This window comes from Peromyscus eremicus, chromosome 19, assembly GCF_949786415.1.
Source record: "Peromyscus eremicus chromosome 19, PerEre_H2_v1, whole genome shotgun sequence".
Taxonomy (NCBI): domain Eukaryota; kingdom Metazoa; phylum Chordata; class Mammalia; order Rodentia; family Cricetidae; genus Peromyscus; species Peromyscus eremicus.
The window spans coordinates 10,479,826-10,501,147 of NC_081435.1; the positions used below are offsets into that span (position 1 = coordinate 10,479,826).

The window sequence follows — 21,322 nt, forward strand, 5'->3', positions numbered from 1 at the left end:
TTTTTCCTTTGGTCTTTTTTGGTGCCTGTCCTGGATCTCACTCTGTAGACCAGGCTGGCCTCGAACTCATGGAGATCCGCCTGGCTCTGCCTCCTGAGTGCTGGGAATAAAGGCGTGCACCACCTTCCTTTTTTAAGGAAGGAAATATCTTTCTGGCTCATAGTTTAAAGGGATCCTGTCCATCATGGGAAGCTCGCGGTTGCTCTCAGTGCTTTACAAGCAAAGCACATGCTAGGAATGGTCTGTAGACATTCAAAGCACAGTCTGAAGGTCTGGAGATACACAGACGCGTTTCCCGAGCGTGCTCAAAGCCCTGCGTTCAATCCCAAGCAATCCGAAGGGCATGGTCTGAAAATAAAATGTTTTATTTTTCTATGACCTTTAGTGAAAGAAGGAGACAAACTGTAAAGGACTAGTCCTTCAGGCATTTTTGTTAAGTGCTTCACGCATTTGGGGGCTGTCACATTTGTAAGGATGATAAGCAGCGCTGGTTACAGGCACTGGTTCACGAGGAAAGGTCACGGCAGCGACTACCCCAGTATCAGTATCAGAGCTTTATTAGGAGGAAGAGAACCAGGCCTGGGGAAGGAGCACGTGCAGAGAAAGAAAGATGGTGGGGAGAAGAGGGAACAGAACAGAGAGAGGATGGGGTCTGAGTCACGGCTCTTTAAGGCACAGGTGGGCTTACAGAGCTACCTCACGCATGCCCAGATTGTGTAACCATGCTGCGTGTACGTAATCATCAGCGCACACCAATGATGTAAGAGGCAAGACCCCTTGTCAAGCTCCTGAACTGAGCATGTGTGGTCATGCAGCTGGAGCTCGGCAGAACCCTAACAGTTCCTCTTCACAAGAATGGGCCTGTCAACAGTCGGGCGTGATGGAGATGGGCTTCAGGGATCCTACCCTTACTGCTGAACTGTTTACCACTGATAGATTCAGGATGGGGGGATCACTGTCTGCAGTTGTGTATCCACTGATGACCCCACCATGCTCTAACAGACATCAAGCCAAGGTGAATAAATGGGCCACAGAACCAAACAAAATGAATTTTGGATAAGGGCTGGTGGCAGCTTGGGGAGGCTTTGGTGGGGTGGGAGGCAGATAGAGAGGGCAGGGAAGAGAGCATCAGAACACATCGTATACATGTATGAAACTGGAGAAAACAAAATTAATCACTAAAACATTTTTAAAGAATAGTAAATTCCAAAGGGACAAATTTGTAGCAACTCAGCCTGTAGTGGGACTTACTCTGCCCATGACCTTGGGCTATAGGGCCAAGGAGGTGGTGCTTCCTGCTGTTGTATGTGACCTCTTAAAAGGGAAGGGAGAGGGGTCACATGGGTCCTTTTTTTTTTTCCCTTTTTTATCCTGGCATGATCAGACATCTGATGGCCTGGGAATTGAACCCAGGTCCTCTAGAACATCAGGAAGTGCTCTTAACCACTGAGCCACCTCTCTCCTCTCTTTCTCCCCCCCCCCCCCCCGCCCTTATCCTGGTGTTTAGCCTGGCTACCTCAGTCAGTACAGCATGAGACTCTTAATCTCAGGATCGTGGGTTCATGCCCTGTGTCGGGCACCAGAAAATGTGATAAATCCACAGGAGTCTGGTTAAGGAGTATTAGAGAAATTTATTAGAGTAAATTGAGGAAATACACTCACAAATACAGAATGGAGTAGACAGCTGAAGTCATCCTCCGATCTGACTGGGAGCAAATCCACCTAGTTTGATCATACCAGGAAGAAGGCAGTGGGGAGAAAGGTCTCATGACCCTTCTCCCTTACCTTTTAAGATGTCACATACAATGGCAAGAAGCATCGCCTCCGAGAGGTCCTATAGCCCAAGGTCATGGGCGGAGCAAATACCACTACATCAGCCCCTCTAATCTACTTTAGACCGCTTCTACCAGGCAATCAGGTAAGAAACAGAATCCAGCTCTCAGGAGACAGAGGCGGAGGCAGGAGGATGTCTGTGAGTTTGAGGCCAGTCTGGTCTACAAAGTGAGTTCCAGGCTGGCCAGAACAACATAGTGAGACCCTGTCTAACAACTTAGTCTATCCCAGACCCATGTTTAGCTTCCTCTCCCTCCCCCCCACTCTCTCTCTCTCTCTCTCTCTCTCTCTCTCTCTCTCTCTCTCTCACACACACACACACACAAAAAAAAAAAACATACACACTCACCAAGGGATGAACACAATAATATAGGCAAACAAACAAACAAACAAAAAATCACAACCACATATGTCATCACAGAGAAGAAGTTCAATTTTAACCACAGAATTTCATGTAATCATACCAGTTTTAAAACTCTAAAGTTGACGGTGTATACACACGAATAACCAAGGGGTGAAGGCATCTCTTGAAAAGATTAACCATAAATATTCAAGTCCTACCTGCAACCTATGACAGCACCTGTCAAACAAGAAAGCTGAGGGTGTTTTTGCCTCAAGCTGTATTTTATCCACCAGAACTTGTAGCAGAGGCAGAATTATGTCCCCCAAACCTTCATTTCACAGGCAATTCCTTCCTTTACTTCACAGTTCATAGAACACGCGCCTCCCTAAGCTCCATTAGTTTTCCTTCCTGCCTTTCAAAATGGAAATAAGCTTAGAATCAATTCCATTTCCCCATCTCTCCATTCTCTCTGGGTTGGAGCTGCCCCAGTTAATTTTAAGCCAAAACCGATGGTAATTCATCTTGGGCAAACCCAAGTAAATATTTAAGGTCCATTCCAGAACCTCTGTGAGCAAGAAGATGGGTTGCATACGGGCTTCCCTCAGTAAATCCTAGGGATGTGCACCTTGTCCCAGTTCAGCAGTCAACCACTTGCTGTTGCTGCCACTTATTCACTCCCAGGAAGCTAGATTATAGACACAGGTACAGGGTATGAGGGGAAGGAAGGCCAAGGCTGAGGCTACAAGGTGAACCCAGAACCACTGTCCGCATGAGAACTTGTGCTGAGCAGAAGGACAACACTGTTCACTGGTTTCCTCAACAAAGTGCATTTGGAGAGCACATTAGATGTGTTTCCCAATTCCCGGAAAATAACACCTACCACATAGGAAGTAATAAAGGTTTTAGCATCATGGAGTAGCATCCCTTCCAAACATGTGGAATAAATTAATGAATGAACTAACACATGAATGAATGAAAAAATGAGTTCCAGGTGGGCAAATCTGAGTCTTCCACCTCCTGTGACTGACCAGTTGGGTTTTCTCTCCAACATACAGCTGGGAGACTTGGTACCATGAAAAAAATGAGAAATCTGCTACCTCTTCTGGGGAAGCTGTTTTATGAACCAGGGCCCGTTTCTACATTCCTGGACTGACTTCAAGAACTTAAAATATGTGTAGGAATTGTCTATGAGAACTGTCCTTCTGACTAGGGCCAGGACAAAATAGTAGGTCTTCTTTCAAAAGGACAACAAAAGGTCACGGAAAGGTTTTGAACCAGGGTCTTCAAAAGCACAGTCCTTCTGCTGCCCCAAGCTTAACTAAATAGAGAAGCACCAGAGATGGGGACCCACAGAGTGGGATCTGGACACTACTGGGGCCAGAGCCCCACTGAGGTCATTGAAACCTGCCCAGGGGGTAGGGAGTTCAACAGAAGGATTCGGATGTAATTGCTATAGACAAAGGGAAAGAAAGGAGCAGGGGGTGGAGAGACAGATCAGCTGGTAAAGTCCTTGCCATGTAAGCATGAGGACCTGAGATTGGATGCCAAGAATCCACATAAAAAGCTGGGTGTGGTGGTGCTTGCCTATAATCCTGGTGTTAGGGCGGTAATGCCAGGAGCTCATTGGCTAACTAGTCTTGTCAAATCAGTGAGCTCCAGCTTCATGGAGAGACCCTGTATCAAAAAATAAGGGGGCTAGTGAGAGCAGAAGACACTCATCATGGACCTCTGACATGTGTACACATATGAAGACATACACATGCATACACAGGGGTGGGGGCTGGGTGAGTGGAAGAAAGGCAGGAAGATGTAAGACAGGCCAGCTGGAAGGAGAGCCAGTCAACATTGTCATAAAAATGTTTTAAATCCCATAGTGGCAAAATAGAAAAACGTATTCTGACCTCCTGGGGACTAAGGACCTCACAAAGATGGGCAAATTGCTAACCCTTAGAAGCTACAAGGATCTACTAAGTAAGTAAATAGCAAAACCCAGTCATGAAAGAAAGTAGTGAAGGGCCAAGGACTTGAGATGGAGATTGACAATATTCACAGCAAGGTGGTGCTTTGGTGATTAGAACCTGGGGCATGGCCTCTTCAGGCAAGAAGCCTGGAGAGCTTTGCTAGGAAAGTTTTAAAATCCAGAGCACTGGGGAAGCTGGTGAAGGTAAGGAGGGTGGTGACTGGTCAGGGCTGTCTGAAGCTCAGCCTGTGGCCAAGGGGCTGGATCGGGGGGCGCAGAAAGCCTGGCACGACTGCCCAGCGGAGACAGCAATTCTATTTATATTGAGCAGGCATGGGGAAGGCGGGAGGATTGTGAGCTCCAGTCCAGCCTGGGCTACATAACAAGACAGAGAAGGGAAGGAAGGAAGGAAGGAGGGAGGGAGGGAGGAAGGGAGGGAGGGAAGCTGGAAGGAAGGAGATTTTCTATCTCTGTTTCTTATCTAATAGAAGTAAAAGAAGTGAATTGAAGGGCTTGAATGTGTCCTTCCTGGTTCCATGATTCCTGTTCAATTTGTTCCTCAGTGGGATTCGTAATTATAATGCTTTATAGCTTCAGGGCATAGAGTGAAATTACATCCACTTCCAGTAATGACTTCTAAAAGAATTTTTTAGATAAGTAGCTACTAAAAACTCATTATTAACAAATAATTACTTGATTATTTCCTCCCGTTTTTCCTAATAGTCCTTTGGATAGCTTTTATTTCCCTATAAAAAATTTTCTATACAGGCAATGCCATATTCTTTTTTTCTTAGAAGCAGTGAGACCCTTCACACTATACCATCAGTATGTGTGTGCACTCGTGGGTGGGTAAAATCTTTATAAATTGTTGAATTTCTTTGGATTAAAATCTAAAGTTATAAACTGTGTTGTAAAGTATTATCCTGTGAGCCAAACTGTCACCATCTTCTTGAGATCAGCTCTTGAGAGTCCATCATGACAGAACTGTTAACATTTTCTCCCAGGAAGGTGAGCAGGTCATGGAACCCTCAACCTGAGTATCTGGCTGTTCTTTCCAGCCATTGTATGCAAGGCTGCCTTAATTGTCCATAGCTGGTATATAAGCCGGGAAAAACTAGGGGTAAGAGGCTCCATCTATGGGGTGACAATGAGGCCATCATCCACGTGTGGTGGAGACTTTCCAGTGTGGCTGCTTTAGGGGGTCACTCATGCTCCTGCTCAGTAACTCATCCCCCCTGCTAAGTACGTAACCCTAATAAACTCATTGGCTCCCAGGGTGAACTGAGGCAGAATGTACTTTGGTTTGTGATTAACATCTTTAGAGGAAGGAGGGGATGTCGTTCACATCTTCCTCAGAAAAAAAATTCCTGTGACAAATTGGCTTCTAGAAAGGATTTTGTAGGCTGATAAGTCCTGGGATGTATGGACTTCTACAAATTCTCAACAGTCCTTCAATGGTTTCCCTTCTCTGGTTCCTTTTGAATAAGCAGGAGTCTCCCCTCTCCTCTGCCCGGGACCCTCTTGGAGCTGCAAAATGAATCTACTCTCACTCCCAAGCCTGCTCTCACTTCTGAAGAGATGTGAGAATCAAAAGAGGAGTTAAATGGAAAGAGTTTAAGATGTTCCTGAGTATAATAAATGAAATAACAGTCTTTTCAGTAACCATTTTGTAAGCTGGCCCTGTGAGCCTACAAAATATTCAAAAGACATTAAAATAAGAAAATCAGAGAGGCCAGGTGTGAGAGAGATTACCACAAAAAGAACTCATAAACATTTTGTCTCACTCACATGTGGGTGTGCGCATATGTGCGTGTGTGTATATGTGTGTATGTGTGCGTGTGTGCAATGTTTGAGCAATGGTACTGACATGACATGGTTAAGATGTGAAACGTTCTTTCCCTTTCTTCTTACATGGCCCTTTGCGTCAGCTGGCGGGGAGGTAACTGCACTGCACCTGTTAGTTGTCACATTTCTTCTACGACTACTACACATGTTGATCGTGGGCCTTCGCCAGTTTTACTAATTGTTTGTATAATTATGCAAAACCTCTGTCAACATCTCTGATAATCAAAGAACACCATGTCAAATATTTCCCAAACATAACCCAGGGCCATTGGCATAGAAGAAAGGCTATTTATCATAAAGCCAGAAGCGGCTTCAGACAAATCTAGTTCTCATTGGGAATGTCAGGCCTGTTCCCAGTGTTAGCTTATTTAATCATCCCTAGGACCCTCCTCACTAAACCAAGAACCGCCCAACTTGAAAAGCTTACTTACTGTTTGCTAGCTAATGACAGATGATCCCCAAATTCAAACCTTTGTCAATCATGGATGAGTCTTCCCAGAGAGCCTTCCCAAGAGTTCACTACCATCCATCAAGGTCTACTGCAGAAGAACAGTCATTTCAACTACCCTTTCAGAGTTCATGTTTACGGCTGGGAAGCAGTCTACCAATGGAAGTCACCCCAACAGTGAGGTTCAGAAACACATGAGCAAGTACGGCCTCGTGGATGGCATGTGCTCCTCAGGTCCACCCACTCTTATCAGCTTTACATTCAGAAGACGGATGTTCCTTGAGGGTCAGATTGGCTGCTACTCCTTCAAGAGCCTCTAGAACACAAGATGAAACACTGAAGATTAAACTAATTAAATTAATTAACATCCTTCAAGGACATCAAAATATAATTTAAGACTGTCTGAAGGCTGGGCGTGTTGGTACACTCCTGTCATCTGGTATCTGGTACGTGCTTACTGAACTCTAGTCCTCTGGAAGGGCAGTGTGTGCCCCTGACTGGGTCATCTCCCCAGTCAGATCCCAGCCCTTGCGAGGTGGGTGCAGGAGGATAGGGTGTTCTAGGCTGTTCTGGCCACACAGTGAGTTCAAGGCCAGCCTGGGATGTGTGAGACCTTGCAGGTGGAGGTCAGAGGAAAACTCCAAATATTGATCCCTGCCTTCTACCTTGTTTAAGTCAGGGTCCTTCTTGTTGTTCACTGTTGCAAACATCAGGCCAGCTGTCCCACAAGCCTCCAGGAATTCTGTCTCCATCTCCCATCTCAGCACGGGATTTGACATGTGTTACCAAGTCTGGCATCACATGCGTTCTGGGGACAAACTCAGATCCTCACATCTGTGGGGAAAACACTGGACCCACTCGTTCATCTCAACCCTGACTAATTCTTGATACTATGGGTTACCAGGTGTATGGATGAGTATTAAATCATAGTGTGGTTGGGGGAGTTATGATGAGCACCAAGTGAGGGTGTTTAAGCTTGAGCTCCATATCTTTAGAGTGCACCCTTAACATCAACTAAGTCATCAATAATACATCCAAAATTGGGATGGGGGTGGGGAGTGGGGGGGGAGGGGGGATAATCCCCAGGACATCCTGAGAGAAAACAATGACATCACCACACGAAGTCTTTAGAACATTATATTTCATAAAAGACAATGATAAAAAAAGTACAAACATTTCCATGAGAAGCAAAACAAGACAAAAAAAAAAGATTGCAAGGAATCACTAGCATTTACGTCAATGCACTTACATAGAAGCATTTTATATTGTAATAAATAATCTTAAGTACACTTCCACCTCCTGAAAAACAACACTGTGACAGTTTGCTTCTCAATTGACAATTTGCAAACCCAAGGCAAGAAATCTAGAGTGCTGTTTATCTGACAGGTATATAAAGGAACAGGACGAGGCCCAATACAATGACACAGAATCTGCTTCGGCTCTCAGAGTCTCCAAAGGGAGACTATTATATTGGCTATGCTTCCATTTTGTTTTAAGATGGTTACAGGGAATGTAAGTTTTTAATAGATAATTCTGTACTTAAATTTTATAAATAAGATTTTCTTAGTGAATACCTTTTCATAAAATACAAACAGAAATTTAATTTTTAATTACTTTTTGATTTACTCTGTGTGTGTGTGTGTGTGTGTGTGTGTGTGTGTGTGTGTGTGTACATGTGCATGTGTACACATATGGAAGTCAGAGGACAACTTGCAGGGGTAGGTTCTCTTCTCCTACACTGTGGGTCCCAGGGAGGAAACTCAGGCCACCGGGCTTGGGGCAGGCACCTTTACTCTGAGCCAGCTCAAAGATCTACAGCACAAAATGTATTTATAAAAAGGAAAAAAAAAGTCACTTCATTCAAACCCTAGTTTTGGCAAAGAATTAAACGACATCTTCACTGAGAACCAGAAAGAATGTTACAATGAATGCGCATACTTTCTCCTTTTCTTTGATAAACAGTCCATCAGTCATGATTTCTTTCTCTAGTTCAAAGGCATCATATGATTTCCCCAGGGCCATGAAGACCTCCCGGCATCTCTGTGTCCACACTGGATTTGAGACTAAGACAACTGACAGGTGAGTTATCAGATGGCAGCTTCCTTACTTCAGAGAAGTTTCAACTTTCTCATTTGACTTGTTTAGGGAACAAAACAAAACTTTTAAGCAGCCACAGTTGGCAAGGCAGCCGATGGGAAATAGATACCTAGTGAAAACCACTGGGGTAGATGTGATTGTATCAGACTGTCTGCTTCCGCTAATATGTAAGGAAGAGATTTATTGCCAGGTGACCATGGTAACTGGGCAAAACTGTCATCCGTGGGAACATATATAGGTCACTGCTCATAACTGAAAATAATTCTGGGCCTGAATTTAAAAAGCAAAATAGAAAACAAAATGGTGAGGTGGTTCTCATAGGCTGGCTCACCTGATTCAACACCAAAACAGAACAAAAACACTTACATCCAATTCCTGAAGCCATATTAATACCAGATGTAACCCAAGAGAGTAAGGCAGATTACCTGGGGTCCTGAATTTTCCTGAAACAGTGAACTGTGTATCAATTCAAAAAGGTATCCCAACGTCCACATTATAAAATGTGTTTCCTCAGTAAGATTCAGCACGGTGTCAATTTCCCCAGCACTGGGAGGAGGGAGCAGCTCTGGGTCACCTGCCTGTATCCCTGTCTCACAGCCATCAGCAACAGTAACATTATAATCTGCTGTCATTCTGTCAAATTAAATACTGCATTAGCCACAGAAAAATAAATGGATAACATACAAATATCTTCATCGGCAGAAATTCTGATTTTTCACTCTTTTGAGTAACAAAAAAGTTAAAAGGTAAATATTTTAGAACCACTTCTAAGAATAAACATGGAAAGACTGGTGTCATGACAGACAGGGTAAGGATTTTAATTTCTGTATGATTTGGCTTGTGGCCATTAGCATTACCAAAACTATGACAGAAGATCACAACTGCAAGCCAAGCTCTTAACACTAGATAGAAAAGGGGAGCAGAGTCTCCCACACCCAGAATTCCCTCCCTCCTCACTCTTGGGGAAGGTTCACTTTACAGGTAGACGGTGTTCTGTTTTAAATTTGTGAAAGTATGGGAGATAAGATCTTACATAGAATATGTGATCCTTTTCAAGAATCTTTATAATGGATCATTTTCAAAGTAAGAATACTGTTTGGGCTTTGTTGTTTTGTCATGGAAAACCTCATCCAAATTGAGGAGGAGTAGGTAGTGAGACATATTTCAGAAGTTACAGTATCCACACATTCAATGAACCGATTTTAAGGTAAGTCAAGAGGCCCTTGGTTCAATCCCCAGTGCCACAGAAAGGGGGGTGGCATTAAATTACACTTTTGGTGAGAAAATTTTAATAACACTGGAGATTTCTTGAAAGTGAAAAAAAATAGTTTCAATGACTGGCTGATATGAAAGGGGAACTGTGTGCGTTTGAGAATTAAAGTTGAAGTTATTTTTAATCTAAGCATTTATCTTCATAAAAATAGAGTATCTAATTTCTCATCTAATAGTAGAATTCATCTGTAGAAGCACAACTGGGTTTTCCCTAAGTTCATTCTTAAAAAAAGTTTTTAAAAGAAGATACTCTCTTTTGTTCTTCTTAACTGGAAATAATAATGCTGTTCATTATGAAACTGAAAAAAAAATACAGTATATAAAGACAACCTTGGGAACTTTTTTTTTTTTTTGAGGCACAAGATCCCTGACACTTACATCGGAGGTACATAGAGACATTTAACGTGAAGAGGTCCTGTACAGCATGTCACTTCACAACTTTGAAGGTTTTCTTGGTAATACTCATGCAGTGCGCATAAACAGTATGGCTGTTGATTGGCAAAATCTGATGAGATTGCAAGCAGGGAAAAACAGAACAGAACAAAACAAAACCAGGTAATTCTGGCAGGAAGAAAAGCTGTGCGCGTCTTTCCCTCTTTCCCTCCGCGCCCTCAGAGGGCTGGGCCTGCGTCCACAGGAGGCCGAATGTCTAAAGCTGAACACCAGCAGAACAGTTAGTTACTGTATCCATCGCTGGCACTTCCTGCACGCCATACAAGGCTGAACCTTTGTTTCGAGACATAGATTTACATATTTTTCCCCATGCAAATAAAAAAATGTCTATAAAAGTCCAATGAAGGCATAACCAATCACATGCAAAATTGTGACATCTTATTTTTCAACAATTTGAACACATTTAATTTACATCACATATGTACAAAATATGTTTTGAACAGAAATAAAAGCATTCTCTTGAATTAAATTATAGATTTCAGTATAAAAAAATCTTCTCTTTGTAGGGAGCTCTCTTCACTTCCAGTCCCACGCAATGGGTTCAGGTCTCTACAATGCTTGCCATGGAGGATGCCCCAAAGCAGGGAGGAGAGTGGGGGAGTGTGATGGTATGGAGTCCCGCGCTGTAAACATTAAGGACTGCTGGCTCTTTCCACAGACTGGGACATTGAGACATGTCAATCTCTAACATCCATGGAGAGTACACTCCAAGCCCAGTTCACAATCCAGCACTGTGGTCTGCCCCACCACGAGAGACTTCTTTTAATAGTCTTCAATTGGAGCTAACTCTGGCATGAGGTTTACAGATATATTCGTATACAACCTATCAACCAGTATTTTGGGCGTGTATAATAAATTGTTCAATCCATCGATGTACTGACGCTCCTTAGAATACCTTAGTAATTTATACCTAAAGAAAAAGCAGTAAACTAGATAAGAATATAAACATATATTGTCTACATTTATCTGTCTGTATCTCTCTATATACACAACACACACACACACACACACACACACACACACACACACACACACACACATACACACACTATAACAGCAATCCAGAAACATTTGCTAAAGAGACCTTTGATCATGGAAGTAACTTCCTTCTATTTATCTTCTTTAAACATGCAGTATATTAGTTTTCAAGCCCGGAAGTCTCGAGATGACCATTAAACTTACCGCCCTAAGAACTGTACTTCTCCCCGATGGTGATGAGGGATAGATGTGTATTTTCCCAAGTCCCCCTCAGGCCGGGTTACATTATATCCAGCATAGTGAACTCTGCAAGGCAATATAAAATGGACTGAATGAATTTCAGAACAAAAAACGAGAACAAAAACAAATTTAAGAACTCCAAACTTTCCAGCCCAAAGTCTCCTTTCTTAGAAGAGGCAGATGTGATTTACAAACTATACAGAATTTAGAAACTCAATTACTAAGCAACTTGTGCCTCACCGTACCTGTTCCAAAGGTCATCATCCTCTCCTCCCCAGCCCCAGAAGGCATTGGGAAAGCCGTTGATCTTCCTAAACTGCTCCACGGTCAGGCCACTCACCCCACCGAAGAACTCCTTATACGGAAGACTGCAAAAGAGATCACGACCCAGTGGTCCACATCAGCCAGGATAGCCAGCCACTCATAAAGTCAGCTCCACCTCTCATAAAGCTTTGACACACACTTCTAGTTTCACAAAAACAAGCCGATTTAGAGGGGGGAAATTATTCTGGTAAATGTGACCAGAGAAATGAAACATTCTCACAGAACAGCAAAGCAAGTACTAAATGTAAATAAAAACATGCATGGCAACTGAAATTTAATAGTACTTTTGTTTTATGACTCAAAGCCCAGGGTTCAAAAAGTGCATATTATTCTCACACCAAAAAATGTGTTTAAACATGCTAGTAACTGTCAATGGAATGCTAGATCTTGCTAAGCTAAAAGCATTTTAAAATATTAACTGATTTTATTTATAAGCATATTATTTGTTACATGGAACAGAATAAATATAAATCAGGAAGAAATACATGTTTAATTTTGAAATGAAATGCTATTTGTAAAATTACTCTATCACTTTGGATTAAACTCACAAAATACTCGTAGATATTTAATATATAATTTTAAAACGTTTTCCACATGTTTATTATGGGGGATGCCATGCTGCCCCTGTAGAGGGTCAGGTTTTCTTGTAGGAGCCCTGTAGGAGGACAACTTGTAGGAGTCGGCTTTCTCTCCTGCCACGTGGGTCCCAGAGATCAAACTCAGGTCCTCGGGCTTGCCACAAGCACTTTCGCCTGCTCAGCCCTCTCGCCAGCTCCAAATACAGTTATTTTTAATGGGCTAGTCTTCAGAGGAAAAAATACCCCTTCTTTTTAATTTAGGTTTTAGTTTCCCTACTTTCTCTAGCTCAAATACCAAGGAGTTGGTCAAACTCTGAAACATTTTGAATGTTTATTACATTTGTTTATTTGTGTATGTGCCTGTGGAGGGGGCGCTATCACAGGAAACCTTTTGGGGGTTGCATTCTGGGCAGAAGGATGCTCACAGTGACAGCCATGCTCAGCATCCTCCTGCCCACCACCATCCCTCTGCTGCCATCCTCTACTTACATCTTTGTGACTTCTTAACAAGCTTCCACCTACATCTAAACCTCTGGAGGGCTCCAAAGGATTGGCTGTGACTTATGCCCCAGGAATTGCTGGTTTTGAAGAAGCTTCATGTTCATTCCCACGATGGCGGGGCTAATTTACATTCCCACCAGCAATGTCTACCTTCTCTTTTCCCTACACCCTCACCAGCACTTGTTGCTACTTTTTAAAATATGTGTGCAAAAATACGTGGGTTTTTAGTCAGCCATAAAAGAAAAAAAATTGCACTGTTTAGAGTGTGGTTCTTTTTTTTTTTTTTAAAGATTTATTTATTTATTATGTATACAGAAGAGGGTGCCAGATCTCATTGTAGATGGTTGTGAGCCATCATGTGGATGCTGGGAATTGAACTCGGGACCTCTGGAAGAGCATTCAGTGCTCTTAACCTCTGAGCCATCTCTCCAGCCCCTAGAGTGTGGTTCTTAACCTTCCTAATGCTGCGACCCTTCAATACAGTTTCTCATGTTATGGTGACCCACACCATAAGATTATTTTCATTGCTACTTCGTAACTAATTTTGCTACTGTTATGAGTAGTAACGTAAAACTCTGATATGCAGGATATCTGATATTTGATCCCCAAAGGGGTTGCAACCCACAGGCTGAGAACCAGTGGTTCAGAGGAAAATGGATGCACTAGACACCATTATATTAAGCAAAATAGGTCCAACTCAGAAAGACAAACATTACACAATTTCTCTCACCTGCAGAACCGTAGCCCTTATGGAGATACATAAGAGCATATCTATGTGGGAGCATGTGGGACTCTCTTGGGGAAGGAATGAGAAAATCAGGAGGGGGAAGAGGACGGAAGGAAGGAGAACAGAGTCCTCAGTGTGATGCACTTACACAAGAATGTCTCCGTGTCAGTGTGTGCGTGCAATGGATATGCCAATCAAAACTGCCCTTAAAAAAGGCAGCTATCTGGTTACATGAGGTGGCACTATCCATGGTAAGGCATAACTAAGAAGTTCCCGTCTGAGTCATCTGCTTGTGTTTTGCCCAAACCTTCTGTCAATACTGGATCATTAACTTTGACTGGACCGCTTCAGAGTGTATACTTAGAGTAGCAATTACTTATGCAATGAAGGTATTTCAAGGGGGCTGGGGAGATGACTCACTATACAAAGTGCTTGCAATGTAAGCATGAGGAACTGAGTTTGAATCCCCGGCACCCACATAAAAAGCTGGGCCGGTGGTCCCAGCTCTGGGGATGAGACATGTCCCCGAGGCTTGCTGGCCATCCAGTTAAACCACTTGGTAAACTCCAGGTTCAAAAATAAGAGGGGGCCAGGCGGTGGTGGCGCACGCCTTTAATCCCAGCACTCGGGAGGCAGAGGCAGGCGGATCTTTGTGAGTTCGAGGCCAGCCTGGTCTACAGAGCGAGATCCAGGAAAGGCGCAAAGCTACACAGAGAAACCTTGTTTTGAAAAACCAAAAAAATAAAAATAAAAAAAAATAAGATGGAAAAAAACTGAGGAAGATACAGGACAGCAAGCTCTGGCCTTCAAATACATACGTGCATTATACCTGCCTACACACACACACACACACACACACACACACACACACACACACACACACGCACACGGGGAGGGGGACATTTGCTTCATATAATTACAGAGCAGGTGGTCTGCAGAAGGCAGGTCTGGACGCTGAACCATCCCTAAGGAACCAGCATGGGTCAAACAGCTGGCACACAGTGAGCTAGGATTAGGGTATGTGATCCCAGAAAGCAGCCCCACAGATGGTCTCAATTGTCCAAGGAAAAGAAAAGCCACCTTGAGAGGACCCTGAGACTAAGTAAGCCCTGAGGGGTAAGAACTCACTTTTAAATCTATGTGCTTACTATAGGAGCCAGGTTCTTTCCCACCACGCCACATTCAACCTCTGTGGGATCGCAAATGGACAAACAAGTCCTTGTCCTGGCTCCCTAGCACATGCTAGAATGGGGGATGATACCCCTCAGGGTCCTGAGCAGTCTCAGAGTGAGCCCCAGCACACTGTACAGCATCAAGAGTGGAGTGCTACTCACATGTACATGTACTTGTCCAGCTTCGCTGCAAAGTGACGCGGCATCTCTCCACATCCGTAATAGTTCCGGTCATTCTCAGGCAGATGATCCACATCGTGGAAGATCACACAGTCCCAGGCGTTGTCTTTCATGGCCTCTTTGAAACCCACATTAAAGAGCATCGCACGATTGAACGGTTGTGTGCCGGTCTCCACAGAGCAGAGAAAATCAGAAATGTACTCAGACTTGGTCATGTGATATTTTCCATCACTTCTTAATTTGTTGTATCATGGTCAAGTAATAATTATATCTTGGTAATGAAATAAACAAGTCAGAAGCATATGTCAGGCTTTCCAAACATGGCCAGGCACCACTTACCAATGGAGGGTTCGTTCTGAGGTGTCATTGAGTGACCAACACTGTACAGACATTACAGAGTCATACACAAATTATGGCTGCTCTATCACGGGGCGATACACCTGGGGAGAGCCATTATATGTGTACAATGCCACTGACTGATGATGCTGTCACAGGGCACGGGGCTGCAGACTGTTTAAATTTACTTAGGATGCGTTTTGATGACAAAGAAGAAAACCGGATAGCTGTTGCTACCCACTCTACTGGTACACTGCAAATATGTGAACATATCAACTTGTATTTCTGCTTTACTTCAAACATGCCAGCTCACAGATTATGTCTGACCAAAAAAATAAAGATAAAATAGAAAAATTACACCAAAGAACACATAAAAACAACTTTAAGAAAGTCCTTTCTACTGTTGCTGTCTACGGTATTAAAAATGAAGACCGAGGTGGTGCTCTGAAGCTAGGTGGCTCAGCACCCAAGAGCCCCGTCTGCTCTTACAGAGGCACGGAGTGTGTGCCCAGCACCCACGTCATGCAGTCCACAGCCATCTGTGACTCCAGCTCCAAGGAGTCTGACGTCTCTGACCTCCTCGGGACCTGCACTCAATTGCACACACCCACTTAACGTAATAAAAACAAACAATTTTTATTAAGATAGGAGGGAGAGGGTGTGGCTCAGTGATAAGAAAGCTTGCCTAGCATGCTTGGAATCCTGGGTTTGCTCCCTGACCTGGGGGATGGGGAAACGATGAAGGCAGGAAACTGAAGGGGACTCACAAGCAGACCGTTCTCTACATAGTAAAGATGGGCATCCTCTTGAAAGGACAGATGTACTCTGAAGGACTTTGAAGCCTTGATGTTTACAGTCCACCGAGAGCATTTTCGACAACACACACCCAGCTTCCTTCCTACTGTGGACATCCTACATTACAGTGCACTGCAACAGTTTCTTTTTTTACCCTCTGTTCCTGCTTATCGTAAGACAAGAACACTTTAACGGACACAACAGAGGAACTTATTACGTAAAATCCAAGGTCCTCTACTGCAACCACATTCCTTTATTATCATGACGATACAAGTCGGCTGCAAACAGCAGAGCTTGCTTCGGCATCTAAGGAAGATGAAAGACACTTACAAATGCCTTAGCAAATTTTACAAAACCATTCCCCAACAACAGGATTTTGGCAGGAGTGAAGAAACCACTCAGTGCAGCCGGCATCAGAGAGTGGCCTTGGGAGAGACATCACTCCGTGTGGGGGCACAGGTCACAGAAGGCACACTGCTTTTATAAGGAAAGGAAGGGAAATTACAACATTATTATTGGCACATCAGTATCGGCTTTGATAAACTGTTTTTTCTACGGTCTTAAAATCTGCTTCTATTAAATGTGGACACGATACTCAGAGGTTTATTCAGAGGAATCTAACCCATCTTCATCAGCCAACAGTGCACTGCTACAACTCTTCGGCATATTTATTCTGGCGTCCCTGTCCACACCTGAATGCTATCTCTTGCTTGGTTAACTTTAGACATTTTCTAGACTTCCTACTCTGGAAGCAGAGGGGTTAAACCATATCGCTGCCTTTCCCTTCTACCTGCCAATATGGTTGCCTTGGATTTTTGGTTAAATTAATGAGGTGTACATTATTAGCACTGTGTACATATTTCTTCAGTGCTGAGTGAATTGATTTTTTTCTTTGTGGAAGAGATGAACTAGTTTTATGTATAACTAGAAAGGACAGTCGATATAAGCTATACCTTTAGTAACTGATATAATTACAGACATTTCAAATCCTCTCTCAGTTCCTTGTCTCCTCAGCTCAATCCCCACTGTCCTCTTGGGCCAGCCATGTGGCTCTCATCCAGCCTGCTGCTTCACGCTCTTGGTCACCCCTGTCTTTTATGTGGCTTACTTAATTTGCTGAGGTATGTCTTTCAGAAGGTTCTATTAAAAGCACACGCATGTGTGCTTTCTTGTGTGTGTGCGTGCTTGTGTGTGTGTGTGCAGTGTGTATTTCATCAACAAATGGCTGAAAATGCCACACTCTACCCTTGTATTGACATTCTGGGTAGAAACTTCTAGGACAAAGTACCTTTCTTTCTCCAGAATCTGTAAGTCAGGCTTCTAGCCACCTGCAATGGCAGGATAGTTCATACATTCCTGATTCCTACCTGTCATTTTTCCTATAGTCTTCTTAATATCTTTTCTTTTTCATTTTTATCCTAAAATTAGAAAATACTATGCTTTATAATGGATGGATGTGTGATTTATTCACATGTGCATTGTGAGGGGTCTCACACAAGGACACATGCTTGTTGCTTCTGGAATCTCTCTCTCTCTCTCTCTCTCTCTCTCTCTCTCTCTCTCTCTCTCTCTCTCTCTCTCTCTCTGAGACAGGGTTTCTCTATGTAGCCCTGGCTGTCCTGGAACTTTCTATGTAGAGCAGACTGGCCTCGAACTCACCAAGACCTCTCTCCCTCTGCTTCCCAAGTGCTGGAATTAAAGGCGTGCACCACCATGCCCAGCTTTGGAAATTTTTCTTCTATTTTTTTTCTTTAGCCCTTTCCTTCCACACTCCTAAAATTTTTTTCTGCTGTGGTTCTTCTAGAATTGTGATGAGTGAGTGTATTAGTTATACATTAATATATTAAAAATCTCAGCAAAACTTGGTGACTTAAGAAAAGCCGTACGTGGGAGATATTGACGGCGCTGGATCCCTAGTACTAGGGGAAATGAACAGAAATAAAGTAGGCCAGTGGTCATTTACGATGCTGACCACGTCACCTACAGAAATGGAACTCTTCTGAGCAGAGAGCCTGTGCCAATGACCCTCTCTCGACTCAAGACTACTTCTGTGTAGTGGTTCCTCGGGCAGCTTACCTTGTATCCCATGGGCCTCTTGGAGGACCATTATCCTCAAACAGGTGAGGTGTTTTTACACTCTACTTCCTTATGTTTTAGTTCTACTGCAGGAATTATTTTGTCTCCCAGCTGTTCTTTCAAAAGCTTTCACCCACCACATTTCAGTTCCACTGACATTGTACTCTGATGGCTCTTCCTTTACGGCAAACCATTCCCATTTCAGAAATGATCTTTCACTTTGCCCTTAGCTCCATGGGTCCCGATTGTGAGTCTTTGTTGATTCTGTCTTTGGGGTTTCTTTGTTCACTCGTTACCTCGAGTGACTGTGTCTCCTTTGTAGACATTTTCTTTAAAACCTGGAGCTCTGTGGCTGCCTATTCATGTCTAAGACTAAAGTACTAAAAAGCCAAGGAGATCTCCCTAGTACTCACTCACACTGCATATCATTGTATCATTAAATAATTCTATTCTAATTAAAACCCGACCCAACCACTGCTGACAATGCCCTGTGCCACCAGCGCCCAAGTTATCATCATATCCTTTTCGATGACTGCAGAAGCTTTCTAAGTGGTCTCCTTGTTTCCTTCCTGCCTCACCTATGGCTCATTCTCTACATAGAACCCACGGGTTTTTCTGTAAAGCTGTCTGCACATGACATGATAATTTACTATCTCTCCCTTCCAGAACAGTAAGGGGCTTTAGTTGAAGTGATGGGGAGTACCAATGAGGGGTTGTCTACAGATCAGGCTGGCCTGTGGGCATGCCTATGAAAGATTTACCTTGATTGCACTGATTAACATGGTAAGACCAAGCCCACTGTGGGCAGTGCCATTCCCTGGCTTTGGGTCCTGCACTATGTGAGAACAGAGAAGACAAGGAGAAGCAGGTATGAGTGTATTCATCTCTCTCTGCTCTTGACTGTGGAGGAGATATTTCATCACCATTTATAATACAGCTAATCGTTTCCTAGTTAGCCCTTTGTTGGAAGTGAGTTCTGCACTTTCTGTCCTGTTCCATTAAATGTGCTTGCCTGTTTCTATAAGAAGCTCTTTTGCAATGTCTCCTCCATTCTCAGTAGAATATACAACAAAATTAATAATGAACAAAGTGTGTATTACTAAAGGCTGCTATTTTTGTGGCAAATATTCTGATTTTTACTGAAGACTATTTTTACTAAGGACTGAAGAATAATATCCATTTAAAGGCTTTTCTTTGTGGTTTATTTTGAATTAAAAAACAAAACTTCTCAGCTTTTACTATGTGGTTAATACGACCCTTCAAGTTTTATCCCTAGTGTGTGTGTTAGCATGTCTCTAGCTTGTGTATTCTCCTCACCCCCACTGAGACAGGATCTCACTGTGTAGCTGTCTTGCCTGGTTGGTACTCCCTGTACACACTGGGCTGGCCTTTTCACAGAGATCCAACTGCCTCTGCCTCCCAAGTGCTGAGATTAAAGGCGTGTGCACTGATGCCTGGCCCAAGCATGTGTACTTTCCGACATGGCAACTTATCCTATAAAAATTGACCTTTCTAAAAATGATAACAAGTCAGAATGTTAACCTACTTTCATTATGGCTGTAGTTGTGAATCTACATTGTGATCAGAAACTGCTAGTTATCCTTTTTGAAACATCATTCACCCATAACGTGCAGGAGGTGAGCACTCCCTGGTGTTTGGTGCTGTTGAATGACTAAGTATGTGATGAAGACATCTACCAGAGCACCTAAGATGTGCATTTTAACTCTCAAGTCTGTTAGGTCTGAATCTCAGACTTGATTGATACTAAGCCAGGGACACACATTTGATAGCATAGGACAACTGAAGAGACCCCAGAAAGCCAGAGTATCCAGGGGTGTGCATGGCTTTGCCTCCTCTCTGAAGAAGAAGTGAGAGATAAAGGTCTGCTAGGTTATTAAACCCACAAGGACGAACCCACTTCCAACAAAGGGGCTAATGAGAAAAAAGATGAGCTGTTTTATAAATGGTGATGAAATAATCAAAGACCCACAGGCCAAAAGGAAAACACCCAACCCTCCATCCTTACCTCACACCACATATAAAGATTAACTCAGAGGGATTAGCCCAAATAGGAGAGTTAAAACCACAAACGTTCTGGAGAAAAACATTCTGAAAGTATCTGAGAACCACTCTCAACCTCAAAACAAGAAGCAGGAACTACGAAAAAAAAAATCAAATAACTGGACCTTATTAAAACTAAAACCTTTACTTTTCAATAAAACCCTGCCTGGGGTTGGGGGTGTATCTCAGTGGTAGAGTAGTTAAAATAGCAGTGCAAGGCCCTGGGTTCGATCCCAGCACGGAAGGGGAAGAAAACAAACACTATCAAGAAAATAAAAGGCAGAGATGAATACTCACCAAGCATGACTCACAAAAGGCCTACAACTAGATACACAAAGAATTCTGCAACCCAACAAAAAGACATTTCCATTAAAATAACAGAAAAAGACTAAACAGAGACTTCCTAATCTACATGAACAGCAAAGACATAAAAAAAAATGACCAACACCTTTAATCAGTAGGGAAAATGAAAGATGCAACAAGACTCTACAGACTCCTTAACCACAACAAGAGTGGGAAAGATTGCAAGGTGATTGGAAGGGCCGGTATGATGGCGAGCTTTAATTGTCCACTTGACACAACCTAGAATCACCCGAGAACAGAGCCTTGGTGAAGGACCGTCTATATTGGGTCAGCCCATGGGCATGTCCGTGGGGATCATAATTAAGTTAATTGGTGTGGGTAGAGCCAGCCCACACTGTAGGTGGCATTGCTTCCTGCCTGTCTGGAGCTGGGTGAGTGGAGAAAAGGGAGCCGAGCTAAGCCAGCCAGCAGGTGAGCACATAGTCTCTTATTCTCAACTCCCAACTGTGGGAGTAGACTATTTTAAGGCCCTGCCATGATGGACTCTAAGGTGGAGTTGTGAGCTAAAAATAAGTCCTTTCCCCTGAGTGGCCTTTTGTCAGGGTATTTTATACAGCAACAGAAATGAAATGGTCAGTATACATCAGTACAAAGTACACTGCCTACCGCTGAGGTTACAGAAAGAGAGGCCTGAGTCAGTAGAGACCTCTGTCTTCGAGGATTAGTGCACTATTTCAGGTTTCTGAGACAGCGCTTTACAAAAGAATATAAATAAAACAACCAAATTCTTTCGTTCCACT

General features: G+C 43.2%; 1 protein-coding gene across 4 annotated transcripts in view; it reads right to left on the bottom strand.

Annotated features, from left to right (window-relative positions):
• Window positions 1–6,500: 6,500 nt before the first annotated feature.
• The window catches only part of B4galt6 (beta-1,4-galactosyltransferase 6), a 67,574-nt gene continuing 52,752 nt past the window's right edge, over window positions 6,501–21,322 (bottom strand). For 3 of the 4 annotated variants that reach the window (XM_059246079.1, XM_059246081.1, XM_059246082.1), the window contains 4 exons: window positions 14,934–15,121; window positions 11,715–11,837; window positions 11,434–11,535; window positions 9,677–11,161 (listed from right to left, as the gene is read on the bottom strand). In XM_059246079.1, coding sequence (XP_059102062.1) covers window positions 11,014–11,161; window positions 11,434–11,535; window positions 11,715–11,837; window positions 14,934–15,121 — 561 coding nt within the window. In that variant the 3' untranslated portion in view covers window positions 9,677–11,013. Of the gene's footprint in view, window positions 6,746–9,676; window positions 11,162–11,433; window positions 11,536–11,714; window positions 11,838–14,933; window positions 15,122–21,322 lie in introns of those variants that run through there. The other variant, XM_059246080.1, reaches the window with a different exon arrangement.